The sequence below is a fragment of a genome, unplaced genomic scaffold, assembly GCF_019419815.1.
Source record: "Pyrus x bretschneideri cultivar Hongxiangsu unplaced genomic scaffold, Pyrus_bretschneideri_v1 Contig22, whole genome shotgun sequence".
NCBI lineage: Eukaryota > Viridiplantae > Streptophyta > Magnoliopsida > Rosales > Rosaceae > Pyrus > Pyrus x bretschneideri.
The window spans coordinates 4,416,490-4,433,134 of record NW_025999524.1 but is presented as its reverse complement, the minus strand read 5'-3'; the positions used below and the strand labels follow the sequence as shown (position 1 = coordinate 4,433,134).

The 16,645-nt window shown below is 41.2% G+C and overlaps 3 protein-coding genes across 3 annotated transcripts; 2 read left to right on the top strand and 1 right to left on the bottom strand.

Annotated features, from left to right (window-relative positions):
• The first annotated feature begins 1,582 nt into the window (after positions 1 to 1,582).
• Positions 1,583 to 4,399, top strand: LOC103948005 (RNA polymerase II degradation factor 1). Its single transcript, XM_009358994.3, has 2 exons — positions 1,583 to 2,950; positions 3,096 to 4,399. The coding sequence occupies exons 1-2, from the start codon at positions 1,728 to 1,730 to the stop codon at positions 4,009 to 4,011; spliced, it is 2,139 nt and encodes a 712-aa protein (XP_009357269.1). The 5' UTR covers positions 1,583 to 1,727; the 3' UTR covers positions 4,012 to 4,399.
• A 1,861-nt stretch (positions 4,400 to 6,260) lies between these two features.
• LOC103947996 (elongator complex protein 2-like) lies at positions 6,261 to 10,424 on the bottom strand. The gene is made up of 9 exons (XM_009358985.3): positions 10,180 to 10,424; positions 9,991 to 10,078; positions 9,778 to 9,863; positions 9,331 to 9,484; positions 8,811 to 8,971; positions 7,715 to 8,714; positions 7,335 to 7,552; positions 6,923 to 7,100; positions 6,261 to 6,818 (listed from the first exon to the last, which is right to left on the bottom strand). The coding sequence occupies exons 1-9, from the start codon at positions 10,336 to 10,338 to the stop codon at positions 6,334 to 6,336; spliced, it is 2,529 nt and encodes an 842-aa protein (XP_009357260.1). The 5' UTR covers positions 10,339 to 10,424; the 3' UTR covers positions 6,261 to 6,333.
• LOC103947980 lies at positions 10,337 to 15,150 on the top strand. Its single transcript, XM_009358973.3, has 10 exons — positions 10,337 to 10,427; positions 11,142 to 11,578; positions 11,710 to 11,787; positions 12,051 to 12,842; positions 13,019 to 13,121; positions 13,500 to 13,600; positions 13,712 to 13,886; positions 14,061 to 14,231; positions 14,309 to 14,409; positions 14,528 to 15,150. The coding sequence occupies exons 1-10, from the start codon at positions 10,337 to 10,339 to the stop codon at positions 14,585 to 14,587; spliced, it is 2,109 nt and encodes a 702-aa protein (XP_009357248.2). The 3' UTR covers positions 14,588 to 15,150.
• The last annotated feature ends 1,495 nt before the right edge of the window (positions 15,151 to 16,645 follow it).

Here is a 16,645-nt window from a genome sequence, read left to right as displayed (position 1 = left end):
AAAATTTTCTTATAATCCATGTCAAAAAAATTCAAAAACAAGAATATAAATTTAAAGGTATTTGAATCTAGATAAAGTAGCGTGGAAGAAAAAGAAAATTAATGGAAAGAGAAAAAAGGAGAAAAAAATAAAAAAATGAAAAGGATACGATCGGTACTTTCATACCGATTCTTAGTCAGATATATCGTTAGTAAGTTAGCGACTTTAATAAAACAAGTCGCTAACTTCATACCGATCCCCCCATTTTCAATTTTTTTACATTTTCAGTTTTGTTGTTGTGATTTTTTTTTTATCTTTCTTACCATAACAAACTATCATATTTATGTTCTTCAAAATATATTTTTCCGTGCAAAATTTATTATATTTCATATTGAAAAACTTGGAATCAACGATTTAAAACCTAAATTTAACGATATTTTTCATCTTTAAAAATCAATAAAAAATAGTTTCAGAACCTAATAAACGGTAGACCATATCCAAAGTTCTTGCAATATTTTCCTCAATCTAAACCCCTAATCCCTAAATCTCATGGGCCTCCACTACTTCTGTTGCACCTTGGGCATTCCTGAGGGCATGAGTTTGGGTTGCGTCTCCCTACACCTAAGTCATTAATTTATTTATTTAATGTTTTGTTTTTTATTTTTGTTAAATTTTTGTTTTTCACATACAACGACACAAAACTATCATCTTCATGTTCTACAAAATATATTTTCAAAGAAAATTTTCTTATAATCCGTATAAAAATTAGAAAATTTTCTTATACTCTACTTAAATTTAATTTTGAATATATTCACTGCACAAATTTAAAAATTTAAACTTAATTAACGATAATAAATAAGAGAATGACCATGACATCATAATGTCACTTGATGAACGAAAATATACCATCAGTAAACTAGCTGTCAAGTGTCAACCCATCAGCAAAAATATACCCACAGTTTCATTTCCAACTTTGGCCTTTTCCCCACGGTTCCCTTCCTGTTTCCCCCCTCCCAATAAAATGTTCACAATTTTATTTTTACTTAACATAATTAATCCAAAGAATTAACCCAAAATCCCCTATTAGACTAACTCCAATGGTAGGCTAAAAGTCAAATTACCCTATAAAATTTTTCCCCAAACCCAATTCAACCTAAGGGGAAATTTTGGGCTAAATGCTAAATGCTAAACCAAGGCCAAATTCCCTTCAAAATTTAGGCCAGAAATCGAAGTGGACTCCATCCAATATTTATCGGAATTTAAATTTTTTTAGATTAAAATGTTCATAAAATTAATTTATGATAGTCTACATATTTATTTATTTTTTTTAAATTTAATTTAACAAAAAAAAAGCCTAAGTTCATTCTTTAATAATTCCGGGCTAAAATTTTAAGATGAAACGATTGGAGGGCTAAAATATTTGGGTTTTAGCCCAACCATTAGAGATGGTCTTAGTACATTTACCAAACAAATTATTAAATTAAATTTTAAAAAATAAAAAATAAATATAATATATAATTAAAAAAAACAGCTGGAGCTTTGAGAAGAGCAGACCAGGTTTGGGGTAACTATATGAGCATCCACTCCCCATTCTTCCGTTCCTCTTTCTCTCTCTCGCTCTCTCTCTCTCATCTCTCTCCTCCTCCACCCCCAAAAGAAGGAGAAGAAGAGAGTTGAAATTCTAAACCACCACCACCCACCAAAAAACCCCCACAATACTCTCTTACTCACTCCACTTCGCCGCCGCAATGGACCCACCACCAGTGGCCCCGCCGCTGCAACCCCACCACCTCAACTACCCGGAGTCCCTCGACTCCTCCCCTCGCTCCCGCAACACCGACTCATGGGACGATCCCATCCCCTCCACCAACAGGCTCCGCCTCATGTGCAGCTACGGCGGCCACATCGTCCCCCGCCCCCACGACAAGTCGCTATGCTACGTCGGTGGCGACACCCGAATCGTCGTCGTCGACCGCCAGACCTCCCTCTCCGAACTCTCCAACCGCCTCTCCAAGACTCTACTCAACGGCCGACCCTTCACCCTCAAGTACCAGCTCCCCAGCGAAGACCTCGATTCCTTAATCTCCGTCACCACCGACGAGGACCTCGACAACATGATCGACGAGTACGAACGCACGGCTAACCACAGCGGCGCTTCGTCCAAACCCTCACGCCTCCGTCTCTTTCTCTTCCCCCTGAAGCCCGAGTCGTCGCAATCGATGGGGCCCATTCTCGATATTTCAGCCAATAAGTCTGAGGACTGGTTCTTGAACGCGCTCAATGGCGAGTCCGATATGCTCAATCGGGGCTTCTCCGACTCCGCCTCCGTCAATTGCTTGCTGGGTCTCGACGACGATTCGATTTCAGGCGGGGCTGCCAATAATTTGGACTCCGGTTCGAGAGACGTCGAGGCTTCAGTTCCTGCGAATTGCAAGAATGCCAAACAGGGCGGAGGTGGCGGCGGTGGGAACGGGCAGGACGTTCACTCCGTCCCCGATTCGCCGATGCTTGAGAACTCCTCTTCGTTTGGGTCCACGTCATCGTCGCCATCGCTTGCGAACTTGCCGCCGATTCGGGTCCACGTGGAAGATGGTGGCGGCGGCGGAGGTGGAGATCGGATTAGAGTGCAGGATCAGAAGATGGGGATAGAAGAGCAGTTCGCTCGGATGACTGTTGGTGGTGGTGTTGGCCCTGTTGGGCAGAGGCAAGACGACGGTGGCTTCGCGGTCCTTTCATCGCCTCCTCCGATTCCCACTACCATCGTGGCATCCGCCGCACCACTGAGCACGGCCACCGATTACTTGAATCGAGTAGTTTCGGACGACGAGCGATCCGATCACGGCGCCCCAGTTGGGTATCGGAAACCGACGCCTCCTCAGCCTCAGCTTCAGCCACAGACTCTGCCTCCTCAGTCTCAGCTGCCTAAATCTAGTGGCGTTGTTGATTTGCCCTCCCCAGATTCTGTTTCAAGGTATGCCTAATTTTTCACGATAATTGGCTTGATTAATCGTTTAGAACTTTTGTTTTTAATTATCTGCCTGTTTAAATTACTTATAAGTTGTTGTTTGGGGTGATGGTCAAGTGATTAATTGGGGATTATAATTTCAATTCTGCAGTGACAATAGTTTATCAAATGCCATGTCTCGCCCAAAACCTGTAATTTATCAAGACCCAGTGGTTCAAATCCCCTCTGCAAACGCCAGGTTTCCGGCAAACCTAGTTGATCCGAAATTAAATCTTTCCGATCCAAACACTCGGATTCAGATGCAACAACAGGTTCACGATTCTGGGTACGTTTTGCAATCGCAATTCGATCATCAACAGCAGCAGCAGCAACACCAACAACACCCACAACAAGCACAACAGCCACATCAATTTATACACCCCGGAACACATTACATCCAGCAACACCCAGGTTCGGTCCCCATTCCGGCGTACTACCCAGTATATCCGCCCCAGCAGCAACAGCACCACCATCATCATCCCCAGCTTGATCAGCAGCAGCAGCAGCAGCAATACCAATTTTATTACATGCCTACCAGGCAGCCACAACCTTACACCACTTTGCCAGTTCAGCAATCGAATATCAGCGATTCTGCCGCTCCTATCCCTTCGACCCGCTCCCAAACGCCTCCTAACCCTGCCATGTCCTCCCCTTCTGCGCCTTACAACCAGATAAGGAATCCCCAAATTGCCAAACCCGAACTGGGTGCCCCAACAGGGGTGTACAGAACGGCAACCACAGCAGCTCCGCCTCTAGTTCAAGTCCCATCTGCTCAGCATCAGCAGCAATTTGTCGGCTACCCCACCCAGATGCACCATCCGTCCCAATCGGCCGTTCCTTCTTCTGGGGGCAATGCCAGTTATGCCTATGAATATGCTACTGATCCCTCTCATGCGCAGATATACTACACACAGCCTCTGGCGCCCTCAATGCCTTCTCAGTACCAAACCATGACGTCCGCGGCCGCCATGGGGCTGCCGGAAGTCTCTGCTCAGCTTCCCACCGACAGCATCAAGCAGCAGAGATGAGGGAAGTGAACAATGCCTGGAGAAGGAAACAATTTTGGGGAAGTGGGAAGCTTTGATTTTTATCTTTAAAACTTATATATCTGTTTCTAGAGTCTTTGGCTTTGGTATTGGTATTTGGTTGTGGTATGTATTTGTGATAGATAATAAGCAAACTTTGGTCGTCCTCGTCGTCCTCATCCTCCTCGTCGTCTTCATCTTCGTTCTTGTAAGGTCATATGGTTGCTGCTCCATTGCCGCTGCCGTAGTCGTCATCCAAGAGAAGTGGATAGGAATATGACAAGTTGGTGTCTGGGATTATAATTATATACTGTAAAAGCTGGAAAACTCAACCAAACATAGTATTGTGTGCTTGTGCAGATCAGTTTCTGAATAAATGTTTTATAAGTAACATATGGTTTTCTTTTAATATTGTTTTGCTTAGTGCATATTGGATGAGAACGGCTTGTGCATGTTTCGCCACTCAATTGCAAATTTGTCTGCAGAAGCAGCCACTGTAATCGCAGTTTCGTGATGAGAGGGAGAGGGAGAAGCACAAGCAGTCACTTTGGTTCGTTTGCGATTGGTTTTCAAGGAAACGTTTCTGCTCATAAGTGCTTTCGTTATAATGGGATGTGCTTCTTGATGTTGACTGCCGGCATGATTGCGAGTTGACGAAAGAGCTTTACGACGGCATTGCCCTTCTTCGCTCACGAAATATTCTCGGAACCGGTTTTTTCCCCATGGGTCAAGCTTCCCCATTATTAACCCCCGCAGGAGTCCGGGCCGTTTCTCAATCCAAATGTTGCTAATCATCCTCTACAAACTAAAAACGTTTTTAGTGATTTTACGTTAAATATATTCATAAACGTTTTTTTATTGTCAAAAAACACTAGTCCCCACCACTCTAATTTAAAACTCCTGACGTATACAAAAAAAGACTGTTGTTCGTTCGATGAATTCCTACCTCTCTGTAATAAAATCTGTGGATTATAATTTGGATAAATCCCCACCAAAGCAAATGCTGTAGCTTTGCCTTTAAACTTGGTAATGGCATCTGCGAGGACGGTGACAAATCTTGTGTGGAATTGGAATTGAGTAACATCAACCGACAACGACATCTTGATCTCGTCAAAATTTGAAAACTTAACAAACAGACAAATAAAAAAATAATGTCGACCAACCACAATCAGCTAACCTCATCAGATCAAAATTGACCCGTAGCAAAAAGTGCATCGTATTCGGCAGCTCACTGATTTTCATGTGAGGAAACCAGTCACACACAGCGTTTTAGATTCTTCTTGTTTTATTTAACCTAGTAATTAAATGGCCGGTGATAGTACGAGGTTTGTGTTTTGGTTTTGGGCTGGGAGGGAGATTTCAGAGATAGTTGTACTACTGTGATTATAATTAAGTTACACGTGTTTCAAAGTTTTTCAACTCTCATGGCACGCCAAAGTTGTTTTTCAGAATTTTTTTTAATGTATCGGAAATACGATTTGATAAACCGAGTGTCACATTATAATTGGTTGAATTTTTTTTTTTCCAAGTTTTCACCAAATTGTATTATTACATCTGACGTAATAAGCCTTATTTTTGGCATACTGAAAAATTTCTTGTTGCCTCCACTTCAGTCTAAGTGAAGGCAAGTAGCTCATTACTTTTAAGTTTTAAGCAACAATTTACGACTACTATGCTAATGAAAGCAAATACGAGTTAAGCGAGTTAGTCATGCAAGAGAGCATGTTCTACCCGTAATTTAGATTAGAATAACGCAATTTGCAGCGGATATCAAACAAGTCCAAATAGAAAGAGGGACGGACCATGAAATTTGACACTTTCAAAATCCAATTGAATGTTCAACATGAAGAATATGTGAAATGTCATATTTTGATCCCTAGTTTGGCAGATGGGGTATACTATTTAATTAACGAATTATTTATTTATAAGATCTCATATCTCTAGCTTTGGGAAAGACAAAGAAAGCTCTGACAAAAGAAATCGGCGCCATTAATTCTTCATCATCTCATGTCACATTCATAGACAAGAGGAAAAGTTTTGTTTTTGGAATTCGATTTGGATTCGATCCGATTTGCAGTGGCTCCCACCACAAGAGCTTTATTTGATTTCTACTTGTATAATGCAAGCACAAAAATGCGGATTCTGGGGCCCACTATTGTCAAAAATATTTTTCGTTTCACTTACTCACTTGTTAGAACTTGTATTAAAAAATGCGCCAACAAAACTGCCTATCTCAATAACATTACTCGCTCTTACGTTAGAATTGGTAAATTAATATTGGCCCTTGCAAAAATGATTTTACATGTACGTAAAACGATAATATGATCAGTTAATGTTAACCTCGAACACTCTCACACATTGATCTACCCCACATGAAGCGAGCTGTAAGCTACCGGAATCTTCATTCTTGCAGTTTCTCCACGCCAAACGGTTTACAGCAGAGACATGGCACATCAACGGCTCAAGCCGTACGACAAGGGAAGCAACTGCGCCTGCTACTCCATCATCAGATCTTTTAACAGATAGATTCCACAGTTCAATGAGTCCGTTTTCCATTCCAACTGCGAGGAGCCCTTCGTTGCTCTTGCAATCAACACCGACCCAAGATAAGGCCATGACGCTACTACTGAACAGGGGAAGAGTCGCAAGCAGCTTCACTGAAGACTCATTTTCCACAGTCCAGATCTTCACTGTCTTATCCCTCGAGCCTGTGGCAAATTCGTACCCGTATGGATTCCAAGAGCATGCCCATATAATTCTTTTGTGTGCCTCCTGCTTTGCTATGAGCTGGTAAGTAATTTCATCGGTGCCTAAACAAAGACATCAGATGAACTATGTATCACGGGAAGTCTTACAATCTTTTGACGGGCACTGGTAACAGTGAAAGTACCAATTGGCTTAAACTAAAGAGTACCTGCTTTATCGATTGAAAATACAGAGAACTGGCGATCCCTTGACACAGCCAACAGGAATTTGTCATCATGAGAGAATTCCATTTGTGTCACTGTCAAAGTATGAGACTGCAAGCGACCAACTGCTTTCCATGAACCAATTTGCCATAGCCATATTTCTGCTACCGCTGCTGATTGGGCCTGCAACATAATCATGTTTAGTATAACAAATTAACGATAACTTATGAAACAAGTTATTCTTATTATGCCTTACTTTCAAATGATTTACACTTCTTTCGGGACTATCAAATAATTTCCTTCAATTATCCACCAGTCAAGTGCGCTCCATTCTCCGGAGCAATGTTTTGCCTAAGAACTTTATAAGATTACCCATGTTTCAGTAATTATCCCAGCAAGTACAATGACTCCACATACCTTACATGAAGAAGCAACAAACTTCCCGTCATGATCACTGCACAGAGCAAACAGCTCATTCCCGTGACCGTAAAGTTTGTGTGATTCTGGCCATAGTGTATGCCATGCCAGTTGATCTTCAATGGGAGGTTCAGTCAACACAACTGGAACAGCATCAGGAATGGTTTCAAATGTGTCGAGGCCATCATTCACATTCTTGTCTGGGGTATGCTGCTCAGCTGACAAAAAGAAACAGAATCAATGAATAAATTAAGCCCGTAAAAACAATTCCTAATTTACAAAACTTGATTAAGGAAAAAAAGGAGAACGATACCTTCAATTAAAACCACATTAAAATTACAAAAGAAAGAAAGGCGAGAGAGAGAGAGAGAGAGAGTTACCATGAACATAAATAGGTTTCTGTGATAGCCCAAGAGCAGACATATTTGCACCCAAAATCTGAACACTTACTTGGGAATCATCTGAAAAGTTAGATGTTTGTGAAATGGCATGACCCAATGTCTTCAAGAAAGACAATGGAGCTTCAAACACTCTGGCAACTTTCTCATCAGCTCCGCTGACAAATCGATGGTTCCCCTTTCCTTGGATGATGGCCACACAGTTAATATCATGACCATGAACTTGAGGTCGAGCAATTTCATGCCAAGACTCCTTGTCTCTAGGAGACGCCTCATTTTGCCAAGGAGCAAAAATTCGAGTTGTCTGATCATGACTGACTGACAGCAAGTATTGACCAGATCTTCCCCATGCAATATCTGTTATTGCTGCAAAATGCCCAGATGGAACCTTTTGTGGTTGCCAATTTTCATAGTCAGTGCCGACATTTTTCCAGAGATGGAAAGATCCACCATATCCATGTGCTAATATTGAATCTCCATTAGGGCTCCAGTGGCCACCATAAAACCCTAGAGCACAATGACTTAATTCTCCAACGGTAACAACATTCATCCAGATACCAGATGTCTTTTCGGGTTTCCATATCATCATTGTCTTGTCCATAGATGCAGATAAGATGCTTTGGGGTTGACAGTAGGCAATCCCTTCAGAAGATGCATTTGACGGGGGTTGCCACTCCACTGAATACACCCAATCCTCATGTCCAATTAGAAGAGATTCCAATGATATCTGATATGACGTTGTGCCAGCTATAAGTACAGGGCCTTCAATATAAGATGCTAAGCTTACTTTTTCTTTCCGGTAAGCACTCTGGTTGCTGTCCAAAGGCTCCTTTAAAGCCATCTTCCATATGCGTATGCCTCTGTCTTGAGATGAACTAACAAGTAGTACATTGCTTGCCTCGCCATTGGTGCACGTAGGTAATGCGAAATCCAGACTTCTGATCCAATCTGTATGCCCCTTCAATTCGCACCCTCGAACAAACTACATGTACATATGACAAGAATTCAAAACATATTTAAGGCACAAAAATGTCTAAAAAAATAAGACAGTAAGATTGATTAATATAATGCAACATACCTTTCCTCTCCTCTCCCCACTGTAAAGGTGAATTTTGTTATCCAGTCCTCCCATTGCCAGGACTAAGTGCCCAGTACTTCCAGGCAACTCTGATAACGATAGCGCTACCATGGGTTTTGTACCAACAGAGAGAGAATCCAGATGCAACAGTTCACAGTCACCTAGAATAACTCAGAAAAGTCATGTTTCCAATTGATTTTGAAATTCTTTCATTTGATGTGAAGGGAGGACTTTTGGCTGTATCATTCATTACAAAAACATGAAATTTTCGTGCTAGAGAGATGTTCAAAACTTTTTTATAATGGTTGTTTCAAGTCCATAACATGAACCTAAGTAGATCGATTTAGGGAAGAGTTTGGAGGAATGGTGTTGTCACTTCATGAATTGTCTTGTACCCCTTCTTTGACATTGTCAGTAGAATCAAATGTGTAGAACTAAAGCAAATCAACTTAGATATTAAATCTATAAAACTTATGAAAGTTAAAATTTTTTGATTTAGTCCATTGAACTTTGGGCTCACCTCCACTAGTTGATGGAAACACAACCTCCCATATATAAACCGTACTATCGGAAGACGTAGAGGCAAAGACTGCCTCAGTTTGAGAAACCATAATTCCAGTTATGCATGTGACACCCTTCTTGTGCAACTGAGGTAGTTGTTGCACATACCTCCACTGTAAAGGAAAAGCAAGGGGAGTCCATGAAGATAACACATTTCAACAGAAAACAATTCTTTCAAGTAAACAGTCTTCCGAGACTGAAATAAGTAACGAACTAGCTAGGAAATAAATGGTAGGACCTAAAACTACAACTTTTCACACAGTTTTAACTAGCCATTCGATACGTTCGTTCGGCAATTCAATGCAACCTACTGTACTGATAAGTTGCGAAGGAAACTTTAAGAAAACACCAACAAAAAACAATAAGAACTGCGATAACATGAACACCGGTAACGACAAGATTATACCTTTCCTTCAAGAACAGAGCACTCCCACAAAATAATTGCACCAGCAGCATCTCCAGAGAGCAAATAATGCCAGTCCAAGTGTTTAGCTGTGGAAATCCGCAAAATCTAGTCAGAAACCCAGATAACAACTTAAAAAATATAAATTTGAATTCAGAAAACACTAAAAATACTCTTTTTTTTTCTTCACTTGTTTCTGAGAAGTCCCAAAAGTACCTCTGAATGCAAACTTGTTACTTGGGAGCCACTGCGTGCAATTCACAGCAGCCTTGTGACCTGGAAGCGTAGTCCAAATTTGGGCAGTCTGCAGCCATTTTTGTAAAAAATGAAAAGAAAATTAGTTTCAATACAAACTGAGTTCATAAAGGAGGTAGAGAGAGAGAGAGAGAGAGAGAGAGAGAGGACCTTGGGATTGAAGATAGCAACGGCGTTTTGGGCACCGAAAGCGACTAAATCACAAGCACCCCACGAGACGTTGTTGACGATTCTGTTGCAGCCTGCTCCTATGAACACTCCCTTCACTCCAACCCCACGCCCTCCCCCTCGATCATCTCCGCTAGACATGGTGGAAGAACTGGCTCTGGTTTGGCAGACTGACGGCGGCTTCAGCCTTCAGGTGTTGGAACTTGGAAGCTCTCGTTCTGCTTTTGCTGGTTCGGCAACAAGTCAGAGTAAGGAAGAAAGGAGTGTTTGGGCCGTTGTTAGACAAATGGCGCGAGGCCCAAAATCTAAGACCTATTTCTTGGGGCTAAAAACTATAAATTCAAGCCCTATTACACCTAAATATCGATATTCCTATTCAAAATTATTGTCGTAAAAATTTCCATCTAGAGTATTCAAGCCCCAAATAAGCAATAGGCGTTTGGAAATTAAGAAGGGTGTTTAGACCTGCTTACACGTTCTTTTAACTTACTGAGGCGCTGGTCTAGACCCGCTTAGTTATTGACTAACCCTCCTGGTATGTTTAAAACTATTTAGGCGCTAGTCCCAACCCATTGCAAGACTAGCCCCTAATGTCTTTTTTTTATTATTTTGTTTTGAGTACAACAGTATTTTTACACTAAATAAAGAGGAAGTTCGACTAAGTCACACAATAAATAACTTAATTTAATATCGAATTCATCATCTATGAAATTTGACACCAACGTCTTTTAAAACATTGTTTAAGCTCCATAGCGAGTGTACCCGCCGGAGCGAACGTGGCGCGGCCATTACTACGACTTCAATTGATTCTTGTCCAGTCCACTTGTCCAAGTTTGAATCTAAATTAATATTCCACAAACTAAAAAAATAAAAATAAAAACAAAATAAAAAGTTGTACAGGTGGAAGCCGAACCGTCTGTACACACCTATCCCTGAATCCTTAGGTGTCGCAATAGACTCAGGTTCAGATTCAACGCCCCACTCCACCGTCTCAGCTTCTTCCACCGCGAAATGCTCAAACTGTAACAACCGAAAGACCAAGCTTCAGATGGCGGCAATCCAGTACGACATTCGCTGCGCGCTTCTCCTGAATCATCACGCATCATCATCCACGTCACCGCCGTCGTTATCCACGATTAGGTCCCTCTGCCCCACCCTCCTCGGCTCGCGCGCCTCGGCGGCGCGTCGAGTCCTCTCGCTGTCGACCTCGTGCTGGACGACGTCGTTCCGGCTCAGAGCCTTCTCCACCGGCGCCGGAGAGGCCGCCGCCGTCAAGCTTCCGGAGAAGCCGTCGATATGCACGGCCGATGAGCTCCACTACGTGTCCGTGCCGAACTCCGATTGGAAGCTCGCGCTCTGGCGATACCACCCGTGCCCCAAGGTACTGAATTTAAATTTTGAAAAGGAATTAATTTCTGTTCAATTTTAATTTTTTTGATTTAAATGGAACAAATTTTAGGAATTAATACTTATAATTTACGAGAAATTGAGGTTGAGTGTTGACTGAAACAGGCGCCTCAGAGGAAGCATCCGTTGCTGCTGTTATCAGGAGTGGGGACCAACGCCATTGGATATGATCTCTCTCCTGAGGTAACATTTGCATGATATAATTGTTAGTAATGCTCAATTAATCGTTTAATTAATATATCTATTAAAAAAAAATCATTTTTCTTGTTAAAATATTGTTAATTTATAGCCAGATGATAGAGAAAAGCTGTAAAAAAATCCCAAATTTACGGCTTTGTTCATAATTTTTGAGAAAGAATACTATAAGGAATGAATTTTCAGTGTCAACGTGTGCATTTTATGAGTTTGTTTATTTGTGATTGCTGATGAATGTGGCATATCTGCAGTCTTCGTTTGCACGTTACATGTCTAGGCAAGGATTCGAGACATGGGTTCTCGAAGTTCGTGGTGCTGGATTAAGCGTGCAAGAATCGGATCGCAAGGAAATTCAGCAATCTGCCCATGAAAGATCTGAAGAGATGGAAGCTGTTTCTGACAGTGCAACTGATGCAGCTTTTCCTGCAGGAAAGCAGTCAAATGGTTTTCCTGTTGCCTCCGCACCTGAGACTCCTGCTCGAGAAGAAAAACATGATAATTCAGCTTCTAAGAGTGCCACTAATGGAGCATTTTCTGCAGAAAAGCAGTCTGGTGCCTCAGCATCTAAGATTCCTGCTCAAGGAGTGATTTCAGCTTTCAGTGGAGACGTTACAAATATAATAACTGTAGGGGATGAATCAAAATCAGTGACAAAGTTGACAGAAACTTTTACGCAGCTGTCAGAAAGATTTTCTGGCTTTCTTAGTGAAGGTCAATCGAAGATCATGTCTGCTGAGTTGCTTGACCAAATTTCAGAACTGTTTGCTGGTTCTGCATTATCTGAACGTATTAATGAGATAAACGATAAGATTTCAGGCCTGTTAGAGATGAGACAAAACTCATCTATTGCTAGCCAGATCAAGGACCTCAGTCAAAGGCTTGTAAATATCATTGAAGAAGGTCAGCGATCAGTTTCACCTCCATTGTTTGACTTGCAAGAGCGTTTTAATTCCACGCTGGAAGATTTCCAGAAACAACTTGAATTGATGGTGAAATATGATTGGGACTTTGACCATTACTTGGAAGAGGATGTACCTGCTGCGGTGAGGTGACAATTTATCTTGATGGAAGGCTTTCATATGATTGCCCTTTTTGAATTTAGTCTTTAGAAGAAGCATCCATTTTGATTACACATAGTATCTTCTCTATTATATTGAATCAGATGATTATCCTTCCTTTTACGTGATGAATTTATGGTCTTCAAATGTCATCTTTACAGATGGAATATATAATGGCAGAGAGTAAGCCAAAGGATGGGAAGTTGTTAGCCATTGGACACTCAATGGGTGGTATTTTGCTTTATGCAATGCTTTCACGATGCGGTGAGAATCCCTTTTTCCCCCATGCATTTCTTTTTCTTTATCTTTATTTGCCTTTTGGGTGGAATTTGCTGCTCTATGTATCATTGTTGATACTTGATTGGTTGCATACTGGTTTACGTGCTGTTTTCCTACCCCTCATGCAGTGTTTTAATGTGTTATTTTCTTTCCCCAATACAATTGAGTCCGGTTGAGTGTTATTCAGTTACATGAAAATTTCTCTTAAGAACTTGCTTAAATACTGATAGCATATAGCATTGATTGAATGCTTCCAGATTTGATTCCTTGATATGCTTTGGTACTATTTTCATTTTGTAATACGTGTGAGAAATGCTCCAGTATATGAATCTGATCTGGTAGCTTCATTATTTCATCTTTAAGGTTCTGAAGGAAGAGAGTCTCAATTGGCAGCTGTTGTAACATTAGCGTCGTCACTTGATTACACATCTTCAAAGTCAATTCTCAAATTGCTCATACCCCTTGTAAGTGGATGCAGAGTTGCGGTAGATCATCTCTAAGTTAAGTACAATGAATGTGTGTAAGTGTAGCTTAAACATTGTTAAGGAACTAATGTCAAGGAACTTGTCATGCAGGCTGATCCCGCCCAGGCTCTCAATGTGCCAGCTATTCCCTTAGGAACACTACTGACAGCAACTTATCCTCTCTCAAACCGTCCTCCTTATGTTTTCTCTTGGCTCAATAACTTGATTTCAGCAGAGGACATGATGCATCCAGAGTTGTTGAAAAAACTCGTTTTGAATAACTTTTGTAAGTATTCCTACTGACACGATATACTTTGTCAATTCCATTTGAGAAATTCGAAGTCAACCATGATGGGTGGTTATTTAAAAAGAAGTTGTTAGAGCCACTCTCCATGGATGTCTCTTACTGATTCATCAACAAGTCAACCATTAGTGATTCTGTGCTTTTTACAAATGGCAGGCACCATACCCGCAAAACTTCTATTGCAGTTAACAACAGCTTTTCGGGAGGGTGGATTACGTGACAGGAGCGGTACCTTTTTGTATAAGGACCATTTAAACAAAAGTAGTGTCCCTGTTTTGGCAATTGCTGGAGACCAGGATCTAATTTGCCCACCTGAAGCTGTAGAAGGTAAATTCATATCATAGACGGCTTATGTTCTCTCTAAATTTTCTTTGATTCGTGCTCATGATACTTTGGTCAACCAGAAACTGTGAAGCTGATTCCACAGCACCTGGTTACATATAAACTATTTGGAGAACCCGGTGGTCCACACTACGCTCATTATGATTTGGTCGGAGGCAAATTGGTACGAAGTTTTCTTCTCCGTCTCTCTCCCTCTCTTATGGTACAATAGTGTGACGTTCTCTATTGATATATTTGTTTGCACAGTCACTTGTTTATAGCTATATGCGTTTGAACTGCAGGCAGTGGAGCAGGTCTATCCATGTATAGTCGAATTTCTTTGTCAGCACGACTCCAAATAATTAGCAAAACGATGAAACTTAATCCCTTCAACTTGTTACGGGAGTAAGCTTTATTTCACAACCAGCTTGAAAGGCTTTCATCATGTTTATTGGTGCACGACCTGATCAAGTTCTTTACGATTACCGGGTGCAGAGAAGCGTTCCACAACAGGAAGAACGTAAATTCCTAAAGTATAACTTAATACACAGGTGACCCATTTTGTTTGAGGACAGCATGATGGAGGAGTAGTTTTTTCACCTTCAGCATTTTGTCAGCAAGTAGCATAGTACTGAACTCGAAAAATTATTGTATGATTCTAGAACATAGCTACGTGGTGTAACCAAGTTACGGATTACAAACCCACGTGGCCGTACATCAATATCTTGTTTTCTTCCTTATATTCTTGGGTACAAGTCCTACAAAGAGTGTAATATCTTATTAGTATCTTTCTCATCATGTGACGTTAAGGTCCACTATTGTAGCTGTACGTTTCGTGTTCTCAATAAATTTCATGGAGCGGTGGAAGAGAAAGTAAGAAGTTGAGAATCTTATTATTTTGAAAGTTTCATGTCTTTTATCTTTAGAGGGCATGTTTTTTAATTCGTTGCAAGTTTGTCGAACCGGCTGATGAATCCAATCTCCCGCGTCCTATTTCCGTTGAATTCTGACCTTAATTTGCTGATCTCCCGCGTTCGATTTCCGTTGAATTCCGACTTGAATTTTCGAACCCTTAATTTGTAGCAAGCTTGGGTTGCAGAATCTAACCAATGCTGTCAGGATCACAGAGACCATCCCTTGTCGTTGTGGAGTTTTGTTCCTAACTTGTACTTGCATGTTTTGTAGCAGCACAAGTAGATAAGCAAACACAACACTGGGTGATTGGTAATGGAGGCACACTTTCTGTCTCCCATGGTACAATGTCTACTCACTACTGCTTCCAGTATACAGCAGCAGATGTCGTAAAAGCTAAGTAGTGAGTCAAATTTAATGGCTCGGAATACATCGAGCTTTCTTACACGCTAAGCCCTCCCAGTGGCACGCCATAACAAGTTTCGAGAATTGTCGACAGAATGCAAGGTGTGTCATGACATGCATTCTGTTGACAATTAGCGACGCTTGTCGCGTTAGGGCCAACATGCATATTTTGGTGTGCCATGATGTGAGGGTTAGAGTGTCATGCCATACATTTTTCTAACACTTTGACATGCTAACCCTTGCATCGTGGCACGCCAAAACATTGCTGTTGGCCCCAACATTAGCCTTGCTTCTAAATTATTCTAGGAAGGAGTAGACCCCGGAGTCTTTAAATTATTTTTTTTGTAAATTACTACAAAATAGTAGGCAATTATATATGAAGGTCACTGATTAAGCTGAAAATTTACAAAGTTCTTACTGTAAGAATGCGTGTAAATATTTAGTTACAATAATGAACGTGTTCTTACCGGTAAGAACACTTGTAAATTTTTAGCTCTAAAAATGAACATGTTCTTATCTAAAAATGAACATATTCTTATCGGTAAGAACATGTTCAGTATTTGAGCTAAATATTTACAAGCCTTGTTACTGGTAATTACCATCAATGATCTTGGTCTCAGCCTCAGAGCTCTGCAGCCTGAAACTTACCGTCCATCTGCACATTGTACCTTCCTTCTTCCTACCTTTTTCTTCTTCGATCACTTCCACGAGAGATATTGTAAACTAGTCTGAAGCAGAATTCCAACTTGGTTCAAGACAGGCCAACTGGCCAAACTCACATATGTCTGCGTTTTCTTTCTTTAACAATTGTGCCATCCTGCTTTTAACGTGTGATAATTGCATTTTCTTGTCTAGTGGTGAGCTTGGAGGGGTATGATGCTCTGATAGATTGGCCCCGGGTTAACCTGAGCGTGAAGAACTCGAGCATTCTGCACTTAAGATTTCGCATCACGTGAAAAATATCCGATTACACTTAAGATATCGCGACCTCACCGACACGTAAACGGGAGACGTTCACGTGTTTGTTTACTGCAGTGACTAGTGAGGGAGAAAATCAGAATCCACAAGGCCACTGAAGGGTCAGTGACAGAATGCAAAATTGG